General features: G+C 51.2%; 1 protein-coding gene and 1 long non-coding RNA gene across 2 annotated transcripts; one reads left to right on the top strand and one right to left on the bottom strand.

Moving 5' to 3' along the window:
* Nucleotides 1-5,903: 5,903 nt before the first annotated feature.
* On the bottom strand, nt 5,904-12,112 carry LOC116954259 (interleukin-17C-like). Its single transcript, XM_032974843.2, has 3 exons — nt 11,968-12,112; nt 8,116-8,411; nt 5,904-6,255 (listed from the first exon to the last, which is right to left on the bottom strand). The coding sequence occupies exons 1-3, from the start codon at nt 11,989-11,991 to the stop codon at nt 6,012-6,014; spliced, it is 564 nt and encodes a 187-aa protein (XP_032830734.2). The 5' UTR covers nt 11,992-12,112; the 3' UTR covers nt 5,904-6,011.
* On the top strand, nt 8,346-19,814 carry LOC116954276 (uncharacterized). Its single transcript, XR_004404708.2, has 3 exons — nt 8,346-8,483; nt 13,058-13,220; nt 19,514-19,814. It is a non-coding gene; the product is annotated as an uncharacterized LOC116954276 (long non-coding RNA).
* The last annotated feature ends 2,271 nt before the right edge of the window (nt 19,815-22,085 follow it).

Genomic DNA, 22,085 nt, shown 5'->3' with positions numbered 1-22,085 from the left:
ATACAATTCTCACGACGTTTCGGCCACAATCACAAGTAGCCTTCCTCAGGTGAAGAAACAAGACTGTCTGGAAAACAGCGCTTGAGTTAACACTGCCAAGCATGGACAGCGTCTTTTAAGCTTAAAAGACGCTGTCCATGGGGGTGTTTTTCTGCTAAGGGGACAGGGCAACTTCACCGCATCAAAGGGACGATGGACGGGGCCATGTACCGTCAAATCTTGGGTGAGAACCTCCTTCCCTCAGCCAGGGCATTGAAGAAAATGGGTCATGGATGGGTATTCCAGCGTGACAATGACCCAAAACACACGGCCAAGGCAACAAAGGAGTGGCTCAAGAAGAAGCACATTAAGGTCCTGGATTGGCCTAGCCAGTCTCCAGACCTTAATCCCATAGAAAATATGTGGAGGGAGCTGAAGGTTCAAGTTGCCAAACGTCAGCCTCGAAACCTTAATGACTTGGAGAAGATCTGCAAAGAGGAGTGGGACAAAATCCCTCCTGAGATGTGTGCAAACCTGGTGGCCAACTACAAGAAACGTCTGACATCTGTGATTGCCAACAAGGGTTTTGCCACCAAGTACTAAGTCATGTTTTGCAGAGAAGTCAAATACTTATTGCCCTCATTAAAATGCAAATCAATTTATAACATTTTTGACATGCGTTTTTCTGGATTTTGTTGTTGTTATTCTGTCTGTCACTGTTCAAATAAACCTACCATTTAAATTATAGACTGATCATTTCTTTGTCAGTGGGCAAACGTACAAAATCAGCAGGGGATCAAATACTTTTTTCCCTCACTGTAGCTGTTACGAAAAGTTAAAAAAGGAATCAAATAAAATAAATATTAAGATTTTTCCACTGATCTGTGTTATAAATGTAATTTCTGTACGATTCCAATCATTTTTAAAGTCAAAATCGCCAAATTTGCGGAGCTCCGCTGCAAAGACAGGAAGAGACGAGAGGTGAGGCAGCGACGAGCTCAGCCTCCCCTCTGATTGCGCAACCCCTCAGTAACTGGGCAATAAGCCCGTGCCTGTTACTATCTCAGTATGTCACCAATGTAATGTGTGTAGACCCCTTCATTTCATGTCCTAGCCTTCCATACTCCAGGTAACTTATTTCACGTACGTGTATAAAGATATTTCGGCTCGCTGGTCCCGTCATGAAACTGCAATGAAAAAGCACCAGGGGAGGCAACTATCACATCTGCCTCACTGAGGGGGACGTGTCTAACACGCCCCCCTCAGTGAGGACACGCCCCCTCAACGAGGCCACGCCCTCCTCAGCGTGTGAATCTGGCTCTGACACTCGCCAGTGCCTCCCCAGCCATTGACCTCACCGCACGTCACTGGTTTGTAAGTATGTATGTTGAACTTCTTTCGCACCTTACGTAGCCAACCACGCGAAACGGATGTTCGGGGGAAGGCCAACAAACTAAACACAAAAAGCAGTACAAAAATTAGTTTTTAATCCAGGTGATTAAAAAAGTGCATAGCCCCAGCAGATTCCTAATATCGGAAGGAGGAACGTTCCAGACGGCTGGAGAAGCGCATCTGAAAGTGCGCACTAAAGTCGCTGCTGCGAGGATGACCAGAGTTTGCGTGATGGTTTATAGCTGCTTGGCGAGATGAGCAAGGTATCGTGGTTTATTTGTGGCAAGCACTTTGTGTGTGATGAGTGCGACCGACTTTGTGGGGGGGGGGGGGGGGGTGGGGGGCAGAAGTCGATGTGTTATATCCGCTTCCATCCGGCCGGATACTTCTTGTTGTCACAAATCTGCGCTCAATGGGTGATGGCGTTTTCCCTAGGGGGCCGTCCATAAATGACGTCACGCGATTGGGGACGATTTTTGACCCCCCCCCATCTCTCCCCCTCGTCACACGGCGTCACAAAAAGTCAGACCCCCCCCCTCAAATATGACGTCACAAAGCTCTGCCCCCCCCCCCCAAAAAACATATTTCCATTTTGAAAATAAAACATGCTTCAAATCACTTTAAACTATTGTCATTGTAGTGCGTATTTAATGTGGCGCTGCACTCTGATGTTGTAGGAGAAAACATTTATTTAAAAGGAGGCGTTGGAAAGCTGAAATTTAGCATAAAATTATCTTGAAAATATTCAACGTCTAACTAAAACTGCAGATGTTCAGAATATTATATTGAAATTCTCTTATAATTATAAAATATTAAAAACAAAATGGGGAGTACAATTATAACAATCACATATTCATTCCACAGAATGAAAAGCCCTGATAGAATCATTAAAATAAAAATATTTAATAACAATAGTTCAATAAAATTACTACATTTATGCTTCTCCATTCTCCCATGGAGAAGTAAAATGCTCCTTCATGGAATAAATAAAAGGTGACTTTAGTACATTTAAATAATCAAAGAGTTAATAATGAAAATTTATCAAAATTATTTTTATAACAATTATATTGTTTATATTTATTTAAAGTTGTGCATTTTGATGTGACGTCACATTTCTCAAATTCCCCCCCCCCTCGTCACACATCGTCACACATGTCTGACCCCCCCCCCCCCCCAGGTGTGTGACGTCATTTATGGACGGCCCCTAGTCAGGCGCCCTCGTTTGTGGAATGTCTTGACCCGGTTCGTTAGGGACGCTCCCGTCATTGTTCGTCTGAAAACACATTCAAATATCTCTGTGTTGAGGATTGCTTTCCTCTTGGTTTTGATGTTAAGGCTGTTTTTTTTGTTTTACTGGGATTATGTTGTAAAGCTATATGATGCCTAGTGTGAATGTCGCTATAGACAACTCAGTTTGACATCATAAGCTCAGTCGGAATGAAAGTGGCCAAAGCGACTTTTTTTAAAAAAAAAAGATAAGATTCCAGAAGCGCATAGCACTTAGTGGGAAGTCAAGTGTGGCTATTGGGACGTCGGCTTCTGCTCAAGCGAGCATTCGAGCAGCACTTATCTCTGTGAGTGGGGGTGCGGGAATGGGGGTTCTGAGCAAGTTGTGGAAATTCCACATTCCCATGGCAGGGAACAAACTATCCTTTGCATTACCACTGTATCAGTCACGTGAGAACGCAGCACATGGAACAACAGTTGAGCAGACATAACGAAGACACGGAAAGGTTTAAATATTATAATTTATTATTATTGATGCCTCGCCATGCATATCCCGGATATAAGTTAGCTTATTTTGAAATGTTAACGTTTGTGTAGAAGTGGGGTTTTTTAAAGGGAAAGTTCCATAGCACATCAAAGTATCTATCTCGAACGACACGTAACACATTGGTAATATTTGAAACCGCATTGAACAAAGCCATAACCATTTCTCTTTGCATTTTGTATGACAAACAATAAAAATGCAATGTAAATTATAAATATACGTGTGGTAGTTGAATATAACGGGTATAAAACACATCATTCGTATAAATTTAGTAACAGCCATTGAAAAAGAAATATTTTAAGTTCCAACATAGCTGGTACAACGAACTATATAATGCATTACATGCATTAGGTAAACGGAGCATTACAATGTAAACGTGTAATGTGTCCACATCCGGGTCGCCCGTGCAAAAACACAGGACTCGTGCACCGTTATAACGCGAAACCCGTACCGCTATAACGCGGAACGCACACTGCTATAACGCGGAACGCACACTGCTATAACGCGGAACGCGTACCACTATAACACGAAATGCGGAACGTTATAATGCGGAACGCACACCGCTATAACGTGCACCGTTATAATGCGGAACGCGCACCGCTATAACGTGCACCGTTACAATGCGGAACGCACACCGCTATAACGTGCGCCGTTACAATGCGGAACGCACACCGCTATAACCCGAAACGTACACCGATACAGCGCGGAGGGTGCACCGCTATAACGCAGAGCACGTGCCGTAATGACGCGGCTTCTGAGCAGTCGACGACGAAATACTTTACTGAGCTGCGCCGCTGAGCGGAGTGATACAGCACGCCGAATGATATAGCACGCCGAATGATTCTATAACCCAGCGGCGGCATAACCTCAGCTAATTGTTCCGCCATCTCACTGCGTGGTGTGCGTAGTCGTCGTAGTAAATCTCATCTCGACAATCTTTATCGTTGCATTATTTTTGGGCGGGGGGAAAACGTTTCCGCTCAACGCGTTTTTCCTCGAGCGCGGCACTTTTCAGGAATCGCACCGACCGTGCGAAACGAGGACTTACTGTCTAAACATATTCAGCTGTTGCGTGACATAGCCACTGAGAATCTGGCACTTGGGAAAGTGGCTTGTATTGGCCGCGTCAGAGCACCGGGCCGTGACAGCCCTGGCCCGGGTCTCCAGATCTCTAAAGTTTACCAGAGACTAAAATCAGTTTCCCAAACTTACCAAGGGTTTACATGCCGAGCCCAAACCACTCACTACGGTAACTGCAAACGGAAGCAAAGGAGTAAGTAAAGCGGCACATGTTTGAGCAAATAAGGCAGCCAACAATCCCAGCTCTCGAGTAAGTTCGTCCCAGGCGGGTGACAACGATACAGCCGAAGAAGCGGAACCGTGCAATGTAATAAATTGAAAGTGATTATAATAAAAATGATTATGATCGTCGAGCTTGTGGGAAGACAGGTTCCCCTCCAAGCAAGGGGGCTGGTGAAGCGTCCATGGGGCTCTCCACCTGACCGCGAAGTTGATGGCCACGGGGGAGATTTCCTTTGTCCAACGGTCCCAATGGTGCTAGTAAATAAATATTCGGATTCTGGTCTGGATAAATAAATTACGAATAATAAAATCCGTGCTCGCGTCGCTGCAGAAGAGACGCGCGCGCGCAGATTGAATGGCTTCATCGGAAAGTGGGATTTTGGGCCGGGCACATCACGATCAGAAGGGACAATGGATGATGATCGATGGACGATGATCGATGGACTATGATCGATAGAGGATGATCGATGGACGATGATAGAGGATGATCGCTGGACGATGGACGATGATCGATAGAGGATGATCGATGGACGATGATCGATGGACGATGATATATGATGATCGATGGACAATGATAGAGGATGATCGATGGATGATGATCGACCACCGTAACGGAGCGGCAGGCGGACACTACGAAAACGCGCCCGAGAGGACGCGTGCCAGCTTCGGTAGACCTTCATCCAGCAGTGGATAGATCACGACTGATGATGATGACGATGATGATAGAGCTGACGTGCAAGTCCGATACTGTTCATGGGCTGGCATGATTACACCTGCTGGGAGCTTTGTTTTTGTGAACACTGAGTCAGAGACACACACACTGAGACACATACTGAGACACGCACTGAGACACGCACTGAGAGACACACTGAGATACACACTGAGACACACACTGACACACACACTGAGACACACACTGAGACACACACTGAGACACGCACTGAGACACGCTCTGAGACACACGCTGAGAGACACGCTGAGAGACACACACACTGAGACACATACTGAGACACGCACTGAGACACGCACTGAGAGACACACTGAGATACACACTGAGACACACACTGACACACACACTGAGACACACACTGAGACACACACTGAGACACGCACTGAGACACGCACTGAGACACGCTCTGAGACACACGCTGAGAGACACGCTGAGAGACACACACAGTGAGACACACCCTGAGACACGCACTGAGACATGCTCTGAGACACACGCTGAGAGACACGCTGAGAGACACACACACTGAGACACACGCACTGAGACACACGCACTGAGACACACACTGAGAGACACACGCACTGAGACACACGCACTGAGACACACACTGAGAGACACACACTGAGAGACACACACACGCTGAGAGACACGCTGAGACACACGCACTGAGACACACACACTGAGACACACGCTGAGAGACACACGCTGAGACACACACTGAGACACACACACTGAGACACACGCTGAGAGACACGCTGAGACACACACTGAGAGACACACGCTGAGACACACGCACACTGACACACACGCCCAACACCCACCCCATCCCCCGTCCGGCCTCTACTTGGCCACCGAGTACACGGCGCAGGTGCAGCCCACGGCGATCTCCTCCCAGCGCTCCTCGTAGCGCGCGTGGCCCGGCTCGCACGCGGCCCGCTCGCGGTACAGCACGCGCACGTGGCCCATGACGGGCACGGAGACGACGCTGTGCGTCTCGCGGCCCGAGTGCGGCTCCACGCAGCCGGCGCACAGGCAGGCCGCCTCGGGCAGCACCTCGGGCACGCGGTCCGCCTTGCGGTTCAGCCTGCGGTGGGGGAGACAACGGCGATTGTGTCAACGTTGTCATCATCGTCGTCGTCACCACGATCCATGTGGCAGGTAGCCCCTAGGTGTTCTCTGTGGCCGTCCATAAATGACGTCACGCGATTTTTGACCCCCCCTCCCCTGTCTTCACACGGCGTCACAAAAAGACAGACCCCCGCTCAAATATGGCGTCACAAAGCTCTGCCCCCCCCCAAAAAAATATAAAACATGCTTCAAATCGCTTTAAACTATTGTCATTGTAGTGCGTATTTAATGTGGCGCTGCGCTCTGATGTAGGAGAAAACATTTATTAAAAAGTCTATTTAATTAAGTAGAACGTGTTGTCTATATTTATTTAAAGTTGCGCATTTTGATGTGACGTCACATTTCTCAACCCCCCCTCCCCTCGTCACACATCGTTACAAATGTCTGACCACCCCCCCCCCCCCCCAGGTGCGTGACGTCATTTATGGACGGCCCCTCTGCACATTTCGTCCTCCTATGTACGCGGGCTTGGGACTGGCTCAGATCACTACTGGATTGTCGACTCCTGATGGCCGAGTTGCTGTGATTCAAATAATTGATGCATTGATGTTTGGTACTTTTGGTGTCGCCGCTGTCGCTCAAGAGCGGAATATCATCGCGGCACCTCCGTGGCTGAAGGCGGTCACTTGCATCGCGCGCTTTTGTATGCGCTTCTGCGGCCGTCTGGAACGCTCTTGTAATATTAGGAACCCACTGGAGCTAAACCATCTGGATCAGTGGTGCTTACCCTTCACTGCAGCTCTGTACCCCTTTGCTTCTCGATCGGTAACAATGTATAATGTTAATAAATACTTCGGGGTTTGATGAAACAAAGTGGTTGTACTTACGTGTCCTCGCTTAATTTGTGTTTTAATGATTTACCTTCTAAAAAAAAAATCTGCCCATGTCTCGCACCCCCAGAAAGGGCATCTCGTACACCCAGGGAGTGCAGCGTGCACCCCAGGTTAAGAAGAAGAACCACTGACCTAGATTGACAAGCTATTTTTTTAAGCACTGCCTTTTTTGTATTTGGATTGTCGTCCTTCCCCCGCACCTCCGATTAGCACGGTTGGAAGTTCAGCATCATCATCACGATCCATTGGCAGATAGCCCCTCGGTGTCCACTGAACATTTCATTCAACATACATCTCCATATGTGCCATGTATGTCCTCATTTGAACTGACTGTATTATTAAAAAAAATCACTCAAGTTTAAGTGCGAATGTAATTTTACAACAATCGCTATCACGGTTATGAAGTTTAGTTTTTTTTTTTAATCTCTAATTGTAGGACGCTATTAATGTCGACTGCCGGCTGAGCCGCCCGTCAAAAAGAGCTTCTTAGCTCTTCAGGTTTTACTCGGTGGGTAGTACCCTTCTGGCTGCGACTCACAGGCACTGGGGAGAACACACGTGGGCGGTCGAGGCGGCGGCGGCGGCCGCTTGTGGCACGTTAGGCCAGCCCGTGCCCACTCCGCTTCTGGCAACGTTTGGGAAATCGTCGGTACCCGCCAACGGTTGCCGGATATAGTTGTTACCCGGCAATAGTCGTTACCTAGCAATAGCCGTTACCTGGCAACGGTTGCCAGGTATAGTTGTTACCTAGCAATAGTTGTTACCGGGCAATAGTCGTTACCTGGCAACGGTTGTCGGCAATTGTCGTTACCCGGCAACGGTTGCCGGCAATTGTCGTTACCCGGCAACAGTCATGACCCGGCAATAGTCGTTACCCGGCAACGGTTGCCGGATATAATCGTTGCCTGGCAACGGTTGTCGGCAATTTGTCGTTGCCTGGCAATATCTGATGGTGTCGTTCGTCCGTGTATTTCCACACGCACCGGTAGGTCCAGGGGGAGATGGAGCGCTCCTGTAGGGGGCTGCCGGGGGGCAGCACCCCCCCGCGGCTGGGGCAGGGCGGCAGGGCGGAGTCCTCGCCGCCCTGCCGCCGCCGGCCCTGCAGAGCGCTGGCGAGCCTCAGCAGCTCCTCGGGGACGTTCATCCGCTTGAGGTGAAGGGCGTCGGGCGCGTCCTGGCGGCAGGGCTCCTCCGCGTGGCCCCGCGCCTCCGCCACCGTCAAGGCCAGCGGCAGTAGCAGCAGCAGCGACAGCGGCAGGAGTCTCGTCGTGGACGCACGCTGGGGCAGATCAATGTTTCGGTTACGCAAGGACAAAGACCAGCCCCCCGACTCCCTCCGTGTAGCCGTGATGTGAGTATGTAGGTTGGAGCCTTTAACAGACTTCACATTTCCCGGCATGTTCTACCGCAAGCGTGTGTAGGTCAATGCAGACTCGCTGCTTCGTGTTCATATGTGTCTGATGTTTGAGCATCTTAACACCTCCTGTATGTTGAACTTCGCACCCCACGTAGCCAACCGTGCTCATCGGAGGTGCGGGGAAAGGACAATGAACTATGGGACTCCGTGTGAGTCTATGGGGCTCTGTGTGAGTCTATGGGTCTCTCTGTGTGAGTCTAGGGGTCTCTGTGTGAGTCTGTGGGTCTCTGTGTGAGTCTATGGGGTCTCTGTGTGAGTCTATGGGTCTCTGTGTGAGTCTATGGGTCTCTCTGTGTGAGTCTAGGGGTCTCTGTGTGAGTCTGTGGGTCTCTGTGTGAGTCTATGGGGTCTCTGTGTGTCTATGGGTCACTGTGCGAGTCTATGGGTCTCTGTGTGAGTCTATGGATCGCTGTGTGAGTCTATGGATCTTTGTGTGAATCTATGGGTCTCTGTGTGAGTATATGTCTCTGTGTGAGTCTATGGGTCACTGTGCGAGTCTATGGGTCTCTGTGTGAGTCTATGGATCTCTGTGCGAGTCTATGGGTCTCTGTGTGAGTCTATGGGTCTCTGTGTGAGTCTAGGGGTCTCTGTGTGAGTCTATGGGTCTCTGTGTGAGTCTATGGATCTCTGTGTGTGTGAGTCTGTGGGTCTCTGTGTGAGTCTATGGGTCTCTGTGTGAGTCTATGGGTCTCTGTGTGGGTCTATGGGTCTCTGTGTGAGTCTATGGGTCACTGTGCGAGTCTATGGGTCTCTGTGTGAATCTATGGGTCTCTGTGTGAGTCTATGGGTCTCTGTGTGAGTATATGGGTCTCTGTGTGAGTCTATGGGTCACTGTGCGAGTCTATGGGTCTCTGTGTGAGTCTATGGATCTCTGTGTGAGTCTATGGAGCTCTGTGTGAATATATGGGTCTCTGTGTGAGTATATGTCTCTGTGTGAGTCTAGGGGTCTCTGTATGAGTCTATGGGTCTCTGTGTGAGTCTATGGGTCTCTATGTGAGTATATGGGTCTCTGTGTGAGGATATGGGTCTCTGTGTGAGTCTATGGGTCTCTGTGTGTGTGAGCATGTGGGTCTCTGTCTGAGTCTATGGGTCTTTGTGTGTGTGAGTCTATGGGTCTCTGTGTGAGTCTATGGATCTCTGTGTGAGTCTATGGGTCTCTGTGTGAGTCTATGGGTCTCTGTGTGAGGATATGGGTCTCTGTGTGAGTCTATGGGTGTCTGTGTGAGTCTATGGGTCCCCGATAGAGTCTATGGGTCTTTGTGTGAGTCTACGGGTCTCTGTGTGGGTCTATGTATGTATGTTGAACTTATTTCGCACCGTACTTAGCCAAACACGCTAATCGAAGGTGCGGGGCGAAGCACAACAAACTAAACACAAAAAGCAGTGTCTTGGCTAAAGCCACGTTCGTTGACATCGTGCAAGCCTGAAGTGAATAAAAAGTCATCTTCAACGTGTTTTTTCTTTCTCATTATCGTCATCGTGGATGAGACAAATTCACTCGAGACGCCGGTGCACGGCAGCCTCCGCGAAAACGCCGTCGTAACAGGTCACGTGACGTTTAACGCAACGGTCCGTAGCTGACTACGCACGTGACAAGTGGACGAATGCATCTTGGGCAGGCCGCTTAGGGCAAGTGTTGTTAGCGGGCAACTGCTAAGGCCGGGACGGGAGCACGTGGAAGGTCGTGTGGCCGGACCCACGACCCGGCAGGGATTTCTATCCCCAGCTCCGATGTCGACACCCCGCACCGGGAACTTAATTAAGGGGCCGTCCATAAATGACGTCACGCGATTTTGGAAGATTTTTGACCCCCCCCCCCCTTCGTCACACGGCGTCACAAAAAGTCAGAACCCCCCTCAAATATGACGTCACAAAGCTCTGCCCCCCCCCCCAAAAAATATAATACATGTTTCAAATCGCTTTAAACTATTGTCATTGTAGTGCGTATTTAATGTGGCGCTGCACTCTGATGTTGTAGGAGAAAACATTTATTCAAAAAGTCTATTTAATTAAGCAGAACGTGTTGTCTATATTTATTTAAAGTTGCGCATTTTCATGTGACGTCACATTTCTCAACCCCCCCCTCCTCCCCCATCGTCACACATCGTCACAAATGTCTGACCCCGCCCCCCCCCCCCCCTAGGTGCGCGACGTCATTTATGGACGGCCCCTAAGACCGAACCGGCCTAGGGGATGCCCAGCAGCGGCTCCGATATTCGGCTTAGCCGCGAGCGGGAATCGCAGTGAGGTGGCTGGTATCGTCACGCTGAACGTCAGACGCTGGAACGCGAAACCGGCAACCGCTCGCCGCCGCCGGCCTCCTGCTGCCCACCGCCAACCTTCACGATGGGTCGCGTACTCTTTGGTTCTTTCGGTAAAGTCACGTAGTAGCTATCAAATAAAATAAATCGCGGCGTTTCGGGCGCAACGCGGGCGTCCGTCATCAGGTGGGACGCCTGCGCAGCACCCGAAACGTCGTGATTTAATTTATTTTCTACCTACCACGTGACTTTACCGAAAGAACCAAAGAGTATGGACCCCTTGCAGTCACGAAAGCTTCAAATCTCGATGTGGTCGCATGCTCAGCCAAACGCCGTCCCGAAATGAGGGCTGCGAAAATCGGCAACCGGGAGCTTCTGCGCAACAATCGCACCTGTTGGCACCATGCCACTCTGCGGCAGTGCTAAATTGGCCGCGCTCATTCGTTACGTGTCGGGTGGAGCAGGTTTGACGACACAAAAAATGTCACTGACGTCGTTTGACGCAACAACGACAACGAAACAATGACGTATCGTCACGTCGGTCGCCAAAGACAACCGTTGTGTTGCATGCAATCATTGCAGCAGCTCGCCCCGAGGCCGCTCGCACGCTGAACGCCTCCGCCTGAACGTTGCTCCCATCGCGAGTGTCAATTTCGCAGTCACGAGCTCGTACGTGCCGTGCGTCTGCGCTTCAGACGACGGATGCGTCGACTCGCTCGTTCGCACGCAACACAGTCGCTGGCGTGAATCCGCACGGCGCTGAGCGAGAGATGCACACAAAGACCCCCCCCCCACCGTGTAGCCTTAACAGACTCAATCTAGATTTGAAGTTTTCGTGACTGCAGGGGTCCATACGCTTTGGTTCTTTCGGTAAAGTCACGTGGGTAGAAAAAATAAGTATAAATTAAATCACGACGTTTCGATCGCAACACAAGCAATCATCATCAGGTGGGAAAACCACAGCAATCATTTTTTTTGTTTTTAACAGACTGTTGGGGCACGTGCTGATAGTGAGCAGCACCTACGAAGGCCGGCACTGCACACGGGGGTTGTGGGTGGTCGGCACCACGCCCGACCGCCTTTGTCTCCCCGGTGGCGATGTTTACACAAGACGCAGACAGCACAGACACACAAGAGGTGCGCGTGTGCCTCCTTACCATCGTTGCACTTGTGCAGATCATCGTAAATCCACGGGGTCAGGAGCTGTCGGATAGCTTCGAGAGAAGTTGCCGAGATGCGCTGTCGGTCGGTCGATGCGAAGGAACGCCGGCGTTGTACCTCTGTCACCGCAGAGGCGACGGGCTTTATACACTTCACGCTGTGATGCAGGCGGCGGTGGAGGAGGAGGTGGCGGTGGTGGTGGTGGGAGGGCGGAGACCCTTCGTGCATTTGCGTTGCCATCTGCCTGGGGCAGAGTGCGGGTAAAATTCCAGCTGTGCGACGCGGAGGCACCGGGGCGAGCAACAGTGGAGGCAGAGGGGGGAGGGGGAGTGACGGGGGGGGAGGGGCGTTAAGAATGGGGCCCAACCATTGATTTATCTTTTTTTAAACTCTCAAACTTGCTGTGTTCGCGCGGAATTTTACCGAGTCCGAGTTACGTCGAAAAGCCCGATTTGTCCTCTGGAAAACACTGCCGTTTCTCTTGGCACGGAGCAACGAATTGCGAAGATTTGAATAATGGAATTCGTCGAATTGACAGAGAGCGTCCGTGTGCACCCTACTGCTTGCATGGGTTACCCCCATACGTATGTTGTTGAACTTTTTTCGCACCGTACGTAGCCAACTGTGGCAATCGGAGGTGCGGGGGACAACACACTACACGCAAAAAGCGGCTCTAAAGAGATGAGTTTGTCAATCTAGACGATGAGGACGATTTAAGAGCGCACAGCTCCCAGTGGCTTCCTAATATCGGAAGGAAAGAGCGTTCCAGACGGCCGCAGGAGCAGCGCACCTGAACGCGCCGCGCGACGACGATGATGATGACGACGACGATGATGACGATGATGACGATGATGACGACGATGACGACGACGATGATGACGACGACGATGATGACGACGATGACGATGACAACGACGACGATGATGATGACGACGATGATGACGACGATGACAACGACGACGATGATGATGACGACGACGATGATGACGACGATGATGATGACAACGACGACGATGATGATGACGACGATGATGATGACGATGTGGTCTTCTTCTTGTTGTCTTACGGCTGCTGTTGTTGACGCAGAGCAACTGCTTCAACTTGACACTCAGCTTGGCCAAGCCACAGAACAACCGCGTGAGGAGCAGGATCGGAGTCGCATCGCCGCCGAGACGTCTCCCCAGTATCGGTGCATGGGGCCATTGCGCCGATACGCGTCGCACGGCCTGTTCTGGATGACCACAGTCAGGTGAGGGCAAGTAAGGGACATTTGCTATTGCGCGCTCGTATGAGTCCAGTCCATCACGAGTGCGCATCGAACACACGGTGAAGTGGGCTCTCCGAAACAACAACAATGACCACAACAACAACAATGACGACGTTTTGAGTCTGTTGCAGACACTGGCTCAGCCTGGCGGATGGATCCCTGAACGTGAGCCCGGTAGTGGTGTTCCAGCGCCGTCTTTGGGGCAGAGACCCCCGAGACTGCGCTGAGCCGGACCGCGCGCGAGGTTTTACACGCGGGCACAGCAGCAGGGTCGCCGCAAGCCAAACAGCCGCTAGCGCGTGCACAGACGGCCGCTAACGCGTGCACAGACAGCCGCTAGCGCGTGCACAGACAGCCGCTAGCACGTGAACAGACAGCCGCTAGCGCGTGCACAGACAGCCGCTAGCGCGTGCACAGACGGCCGCTAGTGCGTGCACAGACGGCCGCTAGCGCGTGAACAGACAGCCGCTAGCACGTGAACAGACAGCCGCTGGCGCGTGAACAGACAGCCGCTAGTGCGTGCACAGACGGCCGCTAGCGCGTGAACAGACAGCCGCTAGCACGTGAACAGACAGCCGCTGGCGCGTGAACAGACAGCCGCTAGCGCGTGCACAGACAGCCGCTAGCGCGTGCACAGACAGCCGCTAGCGCGTGCACAGACAGCCGCTAGCGCGTGAACAGACAGCCGCTAGCGCGTGCACAGACAGCCGCTAGCGCGTGCACACACAGCTACTAGCACGTGCACAGACAGCCGCTAGCGCGTGAACAAACAGCCGCTAGCGCGTGCACGGACAGCCGCTAGCACGTGCACAGACAGCCGCTAGCACGTGAACAGACAGCCGTTAGCGCGTGAACGGACAGCCGCTAGCGCGTGAACAGACAGCCGCTAGCGCGTGCACAGACGGCCGCTAGCGCGTGAACAGACGGCCGCTAGCGCGTGCACAGACAGCCGCTAGCGCATGAACAGACAGCCGCTAGCGCGTGCACACACAGCTGCTAGCGCGTGAACAGACAGCCGCTAGCGCGTGAACAGACAACTGCTAGCGCGTGAACAGACAGCCGCTAGCGCGTGAACAGACAACCGCTAGCGCGTGCACAGACAGCCGCTAGCGCGTAAACAGACAACCGCTAGCGCGTGAACAGACAGCCGCTAGCGCGTGCACAGTCAGCCGCTAGCACGTGATCATACAACCGCTAGCGCGTGAACAGACAGCCGCTAGCGCGTGAACAGACAGCTGCTAGCGCGTGAACAGACAGCCGCTAGCACGTGAACAGACAGCCGCTAGCATGTGAACAGACAGCCGCTAGCGCGTGAACAGACTGCCGCTAGCGCGTGAACAGACAGCCGCTAGCACGTGAACAGACAGCCGCTAGCGCGTGAACAGACAGCCGCTAGAGCGTGCACAGACAGCCGCTGGCGCGTGAACAGACAGCCACTGGCGCGTGCACAGATAGCCGCTAGCGCGTGCACAGACAGCCGCTAGCGCGTGAACAGACAGCCGCTAGCGCGTGAACAGACAGCCGCTAGCGCGTGCACAGACAGCCGCTAGCGCGTGAACAGACAGCCGCTAGCGCGTGCACAGACCGCCGCTAGCGCGTGAACAGACAGCCGCTAGCGCGTGAACAGACAGCCGCTAGCGCGTGCACAGACAGCCGCTAGCGCGTGAACAGACAGCCGCTAGCGCGTGAACAGACAGCCGCTAGCGCGTGAACAGACAGCCGCTAGTGCGTGCACAGACAGCCGCTAGCGCGTGCACAGACAGCCGCTAGCGCGTGCACAGACAGCCGCTAGCGCGTGAACAGACAACTGCTAGCGCGTGAACAGACAGCCGCTAGCGCGTGCACAGACAGCCACTAGCGCGTGAACAGACAGCCGATAGCGCGTGAACAGACAGCCGCTAGCGCGTGAACAGACAGCCGCTAGCACGTGAACAGACAGCCGCTAGCGCGTGCACAGACAGCCGCTAGCATGTGAACAGACAGCCGCTAGCGCGTGAACAGACAGCCGCTAGCGCGTGAACAGACTGCCGCTAGCACGTGAACAGACAGCCGCTAGCGCGTGAACAGACAGCCGCTAGTGCGTGCACAGACAGCCGCTAGCGCGTGAACAGACAGCCGCTAGCGCGTGCACAGATAGTCGCTAGCGCGTGCACAGACAGCCGCTAGCAACTGAACAGACAGCTGCTAGCGCGTGAACAGACAGCCGCTAGCACGTGAACACGCAGCGGCTAGCACGTGCACAGACAGCCGCTAGCACGTGAACAGACAGCCGCTAGCACGTGAACACACAGTCGTTAGCGCGTGCACAGACAGCCGCTAGCGCGTGAACAGACAGCCGCTAGCGCGTGCACAGACAGCCGCTAGCGCGTGAACAGACAGCCGCTAGCGCGTGAACAGACAGCCGCTAGCGCGTGAACAGACAGCCGCTAGCGCGTGCACAGACAGCCGCTAGCGCGTGAACAGACAGCCGCTAGCGCGTGCACAGACAGCCGCTAGCACGTGAACAGGCAGCTGCTAGCGCGTGAACAGACACCCGCTAGCGCGTGCACAGACAGCCGCTAGCACGTGAACACACAGCCGCTAGCAGGATGTGCTTGGGCCACGTTACGGGAAGCGAGGGGCAGTGCGTCGAATCCCATTACATATTGATCTGTACGTGCACCCGTGCTGTCACGGCTATGCTTCCCGCCTTCACCATCCCGATTTAACCGGCGTGGTGAAGTATGGCCAAACAACTCCCCGACGACCCGCACGGCGTGGGAAGCCCCCCCTCAGTGCCGGATTATCCTCATAGCAAAAGTAGCTACATATGTAGTACACATGTAGTACACATGTAGTAGCTACATAGGGGCCCCGCACTTTCAAGGGCCCCGCGCTAAATGCTTTCAAGCCGTCAATTCTGGTTCAGTGATTCTGCACTTGCTCTATCACTATAGTACTATACCGCCTTCAACTTTTATGAACGACTGAGTGTTTAAGCTTAGCGATTTGTCTTATTATCTGGCTGTATAGCAAATTTTAAAATACAATTACTTTACTATGGAAGTAAAAAAAAATGTGTTTTAATATGTACGTGTTTTTTTTATTTAGGGCCCCTTTATAACATCACGTGCTAAAGGCCCTGCACTAGCGTCATCCGGCACTGCCCCTCTCCCCATCCAGCAGTGGATTCACAAAACGGCTAACGGCTGTACATGTCACTTAAAAAATGCTATTCCTAATCTCAATGCACTAATACACCGTCTGTGTTTAAAGTCCTTTCAAGGTGCCACAGGTGATCAAGATGGAGGATCATTATAATATTAATTAAGTTTTGCCTCCTTTTCCGCAAATTGTTGTCTTGCAAAGTGTAACTCCGTAACAATCGCGGAAGAGTGCATCGCCCTTGTGGTTGGGAAAGGCCCGCGGAAGCAGGCATCGCAGAAGCACTTTTGAAATCAATTCAAAGCACCCGGGGACGCTGCATCTTGCCCGCAACAAAAGGAAGAGACTTCCAAGGAACGGCTCGTCAAGGCGAACACTTTATTTCTCAGAACTGGAATTGTGAACCGAATTTAAGTGAAAGAATGCGATGTGGTAATAGGACGTTCACATATAAGCGTTCGTGATTTGAATCGTGGAGTCAGTTTAAAAGGGGACAGAGATGTCAGCTATGGAGATGCCAAGAGACGACACCGAGGTTTTTGTGCGTGTGTGCGGTTAATGGTGAGCAGCTCACTACAATTGAGACGACTATTGAATCACGGATGGCAACCTGAATTTCAACCCAGGATTCTAGCGGTTGACAGCTCACCGCTCTGACCCATGAGTCATCCGATAACCTCTCAATGCCATATGTGTACGCATATGTTGTATGCGTGTATATGTGTGTATACGTGGTGTATATGTTGTATGTATGTATATGTGTTGTATATGTAGGTCGACTCAGCCTTACATGAGTACCTGGTGTGGTGTGTAAACTTCGCCACTGGGGAGACAAAGGCGGTCGGGCGTGGTTCTGGCCACAACATCCCCTCGTGTGCCGCTCCGGCCTTCACAGGTGCTACTCGCTAACAGCACTTGCCCCTACAGTCTGATCAGGCTATATGGGGATCTTTGTCTTTGTGCACATACATGTATGTTCATATGTATGTATATATGTATTGTACATGTTGTTGGAGAGCAGGAGTGTAGCGGTGAGCGCGCTATGAATATGGCGACCCGAGTTTGATTCCCACACACGGACATCATTAGTGACGATTATATGAACCAGTCCTGGGCCTCTCTTAGGTCGACTCAGCCGAAAATTAGTATCTGATGTAGTGTGTAAACATCGCCACTGGGGAGACAAAGGCGGTTAGGCGTGGTGCTGGTCACAACACCCCCTCGTGTGCCGCTCCGGCCTTCACAGGTGCTACCCACTAACAGCACTTGCCCCAAAAGTCTGCGAAGGCTATACGGGGGATCTTTGTAATTTTGACTGTTGATTGTGCCAGCGAGTGCCACTGGCTAACGAAATTGCAGGAACTCCGCACCCATGCAAATGCGTGGGCCAGTGCCACCATCTACGGGTATTTTCACTTTGATGAGATGAGTGCGGCTTTTATTCCACGATGAGGCTGGCCCCATAACGTAGGAATGTGGAATTTCCACGTCGATTTCAGCTCTTGCCAGCCACTCACTGTCGCAAAGGGTTGTTGTTGTTGTCTTTACCAAATGATACCGTCTTCTCAGGGGAACCTTTCACTTCTGCATTTAACCGTCAACTCACTTCCCCGTAATTATTGTCTACCCAAAACGAGTGATGGCAATTCCACATTCCTATGCCCTGGTCCAGTCTGCCCCCAGGACAACCACTGTGGGCGCCACGGTGGCGAGATGTTAACTGCCTCGCCTGATACACAGGAGGTCATGGGTTCGATCCCGACCATGACGCCTGTATTTATGGAGTTTGCGTGTCTCTCTCCCCGTGGTTGCGTGACATTTTCGTTGAGCTATCATTCGTGATAGCCAGGTCGCTTCTGAAAATGAGCTACGTAGCTCAGTGGGCCCTTACCTGCTAAAATACAAGGTTTAGTTTCGACTCCCAAAAAGGGTTGCACCCATTGTATCGACCGTGTAGGGATAATGAGCTGAGTCGACCCTCAACCAAGATTTGAAACGCTTAATCTGATTGTGCGTAATCGCCACTCTGACCACAGAACCGCTTTGCCAAGATACAACTCAATAAAAATAATAAAACCAACTTAATACCATCCATACTGATACGTTGGCAACCGTAATGCCTTCTTTTCAATAACGATATATTTTTTCAGCCCTTAGTTTATCCACTGCTGGATGAAAGTCACCCCACCACGTGTCAATCACAGGGGGAGGGGTTGTTTATCCATACTTCACCACGCTGGTGAGTGCGGGTTTGTGAAAGCGATGGGCGCAGGACCGGTTCCGATATGACTCGCCACTGATGGCAGTCAGCCATGGCAGGGAATCAAACTCAGGTCTCTGGGCTCATACAACGTTGTTGTGAGTGTTTGTGTACAAACGTGCCCCAACAGTCTGTTACAAGGCTACACGGGGTATCTTGGTCTTTGTATTTACTGCATAACAGTGGGGAACGGTGGTGTAGCAGTTATAATGAACCAGGCGAAGCGAGTTCGATTCCCGCTCACGGCCAACACTCGTAACGATTATCTGAACCAGTCCTGAGCCTCCCCTAGGTCGACTCAGCTTCAAATGAGTACCTGCTGAGGTGTGTCAAAAATATTACCACTGGGGAGACAAAGGCGGCCGTGCGTGGTGCCGGCCACCAACCCCTTTGTGTGCCGTGCCGGTATTCATATGTGCTAGTCGCTAACAGCACTTGCCCCGACAGTCTGTTACAGGCTGCACGGGGGGATCTTCGTCGTTGGCATGCCGCAACAACAACTTGCGGTGTTTATTTTCTTCGTGGCAATCGTCAATTTAGATGCCATCCAACCATGGAATCAGAAAATGGATGTTCCATAATTGACCGCATCCATACAATCTTTCGCATTCTCCCAACAATATAGACACATACAATCTACATTTCTCTCCGTTGAGATATTTCAGCGCACGGCTTTGATTCAAAGGCAGGGGAAGTGACGTGGTCGAGGATTTCCCCTTGGACTGGACGAGCTGGTGATTAAATCTGGAAGCGGTGACCTTTCGCCGCCTTTAATTGCCACGAAAACTCCTACCCACCCCTCCAGGTGTCATTCCACCCGTCACTGCCCTGTCTTCAATTCATCCCCACCACCACCCCCCCCCCCCCTAAGGAACCCGGCTCACAGCGAGCGAACGCCCCAACTATAGCGGTCGCCGTGACGTGAGGCGCGCGGACGATTGAAGCACCGCGCAAGGGACAGGGGGAGGCGGTGGCGACTCCCCACACCACCCCCCGGGGTGGCGAGCACGCGAACTGCCGTGAACAAAAAATTCCCGAAGGAAGCTTACACAGCGGTCGCCTCGCCTCGCACACGTGGTTGGGACCTTGCGAAATGAGCTTCCGTCTCACGTGGAGTCTCTCCCCCGCCCCACCGCCGTCCCGTGTCCCCAAATACATGGAGTTTGCATGTCTCTCTCTCTCGGCTCCGTGGTCACGTGGATTTTTTTAAGTCTCCGGGTGCTCCGGGTTTTCCCCTCCACATTTAGAATCAACGGGCATTGTGATTATTTTATTGTTTTGCTGCTATGCGTTTTCCAGGTGATAAGCCATTTTTGTTGAGCTATCATTTGTGGCCAGGTCGCTTCTGAAAAATCAGTTAATAGCTGAGTGGTATTTACCTCGTTAGATAAATCATTTTTACTTTTATTTGTATATTTTAAGTGATTGTGTTTGCCTTTCCTATACTTTTCACCCCTATCGTGTTTTGTACTGTTTGTTGTTGTAACCCTCTGATCCGCCCCGACCGGACATCTGTTAAAACGAGCTTCATAGCTCATCGGATCTCTCCAGTAGAAAGAAATATTCTGATCTTGAGATTTGTATCTCGACCTATGTAACAATGCGTGTGTCCTGCGTATGCATGCTAAACTTCTTTTGGACCATACGTATCCCGCCGTGCTAATTGGAGGTGCGGGGGAAGGACATCAAACTAAACGTGAAAAGCAGTTCTAAAGACATTAGTCAGTCAAACTAAATGATTAAAAAGTGCATAGCTCCAGTGGCTTCCTAATATCTAAAGGGAGAGCGTTCCAGACGGCCGCAGAATCGCATCTGACAGCGTGCGATGCAGCGAGCATCTTTGTTCAATCGCCAAAATCCACTGCGGCGATGCCTGGACCGTTCGCGTGATGGTTCACGGTCCTTGAAGAGGTCAGCAAGCTATTGTGTCCCCAAGATCTCTACCGTATGGCAGAACATGACAATAACTTTAAACACGAAGGCTTTCGCGACCAATGTTATTCATATTGAGGGGGGTTTTTTGTTCGTTATATCGCGTAAATGTAAATGTGACGTTAACCCACCACCACCCGACACAGCCAATTAAGAAGGTTTGTCACGTAAGCAAAACGTGGCAATTAATTACCACTTCAGTACACCGGTGTGTTCGAGAGTAAACCCACGACAACATTTATAAATCTTAAAGAGTAAATTGTAAAGGTTGTGCGTTTTTACTCTCCAACACACCGGTGTGCTGAAGTGGTAACTAATTGGCACGTTTTGTTAATGTGACAAACCTTACTCATTGGCGGTAGTGGGTTAACGCCACATTTATGTTTACGTGATCTAACCCAACAAAAAAACCTTTATCATGAACTTGCCTTTTGCCCGTCCTAGCACGTGTGTATTGCAGTAAATCTGAAACTTGCAAGCGAAAATCAGACCGCGACTTGATATTCATTGCATCAATTCGTGTGCAATTTGTAAGGCCGCGATGACACAGACGTATTTAATGTATAAAAGGTATAATCCCTTGTTCATCACGACGTCCTTTTTACTTCGATGTCTCAACAGCGTTAAGGAGATCACGTGACGTGATGAGGGTTCTGCCTTTGTAGTGAGGGTTGTCAGTTGACGCCGAGGAGGGGGGAGGAGGCGCCTCGCCCCGCCCCCCCCCCATGTGGAGTGACGTCACCCGCTAATTATTATGAATGGGGGGGGGGTGTCCATTTGGTGGACGTCACCTCTTCATGATTATTAATGAGGGAGCTGTTCGATGTGGAGTGACGTCACCTGCTCATGATTATTAATGAGGAGAGGGTTCTCAATGCGGAGTGACGTCACCCGCTCATGATTATTAATGAGGAGGGGGTCCATGTGGAGGACATAACCTGTTCATGATTTCGATTTAAAGTTTTCGTGACTGCAGGGATTCATCTTCTGGGTTCTTTCGGTAAAGTGACGTAGAATGGAAATAAAATAATTAAAAATAATAACAGAATAAAATTCTCACGACGTTTCGGCCACAACACAAGTAGCCTTCCTCAGGTGAAGAAACAGGACTGTCCGGAAGACAGCGCTTGAGTGAACCCTGCCAAGCTTGGCAGCGTCTTTTAAGCTGTGTGGGAGGAACAGAGCGCCTTGACAAAGGAGTTTACATATAAATTAGCATGTAACTGGGGGATTAGCATGATGTTGGTGTGAGGGATTAGCACCACGGAGAGCGACGAGCTATGTTCAGACGGACGAGGGGAGGAGGGAGAGGAGTTTACATGTAAATTAGCATGTAACTGGGGGACTAGCATAATGTTGGTGTGAGGGATTAGCACCACGGAGAGCAACGAGCTTTGTTCAGACGGACGAGGGGAGGAGGGAGAGGAGTTTACATATCAACAGTAAATTAGCATGTAACTGGGGGATTAGCATGATGCTGGTGTGAGGGATTAGCACCACGGAGAGCGACG

This window comes from Petromyzon marinus, chromosome 54 (genome assembly GCF_048934315.1).
Source record: "Petromyzon marinus isolate PM22_M1 ecotype Great Lakes invasive population chromosome 54, UKy_Petmar_22M1.pri1.0, whole genome shotgun sequence".
NCBI classification, from domain to species: Eukaryota; Metazoa; Chordata; class Hyperoartia; order Petromyzontiformes; family Petromyzontidae; genus Petromyzon; species Petromyzon marinus.
This window is presented reverse-complemented; position numbering and strand designations above follow the sequence as displayed.

What these genes read in the sequence shown, in the direction of transcription:
- LOC116954259 (XM_032974843.2), bottom strand. Translation starts at nt 11,991, where the DNA reads ATGATCTGCACAAGTGCAACGATG. An exon ending in TCTGCACAAGTGCAACGATG is followed by an intron (nt 8,412 to 11,967) that starts GTAAGGAGGCAC and finishes GATCTGCCCCAG; the next exon opens with CGTGCGTCCACGACGAGACT. An exon ending in ATCTCCCCCTGGACCTACCG is followed by an intron (nt 6,256 to 8,115) that starts GTGCGTGTGGAA and finishes CCCCCACCGCAG; the next exon opens with GCTGAACCGCAAGGCGGACC.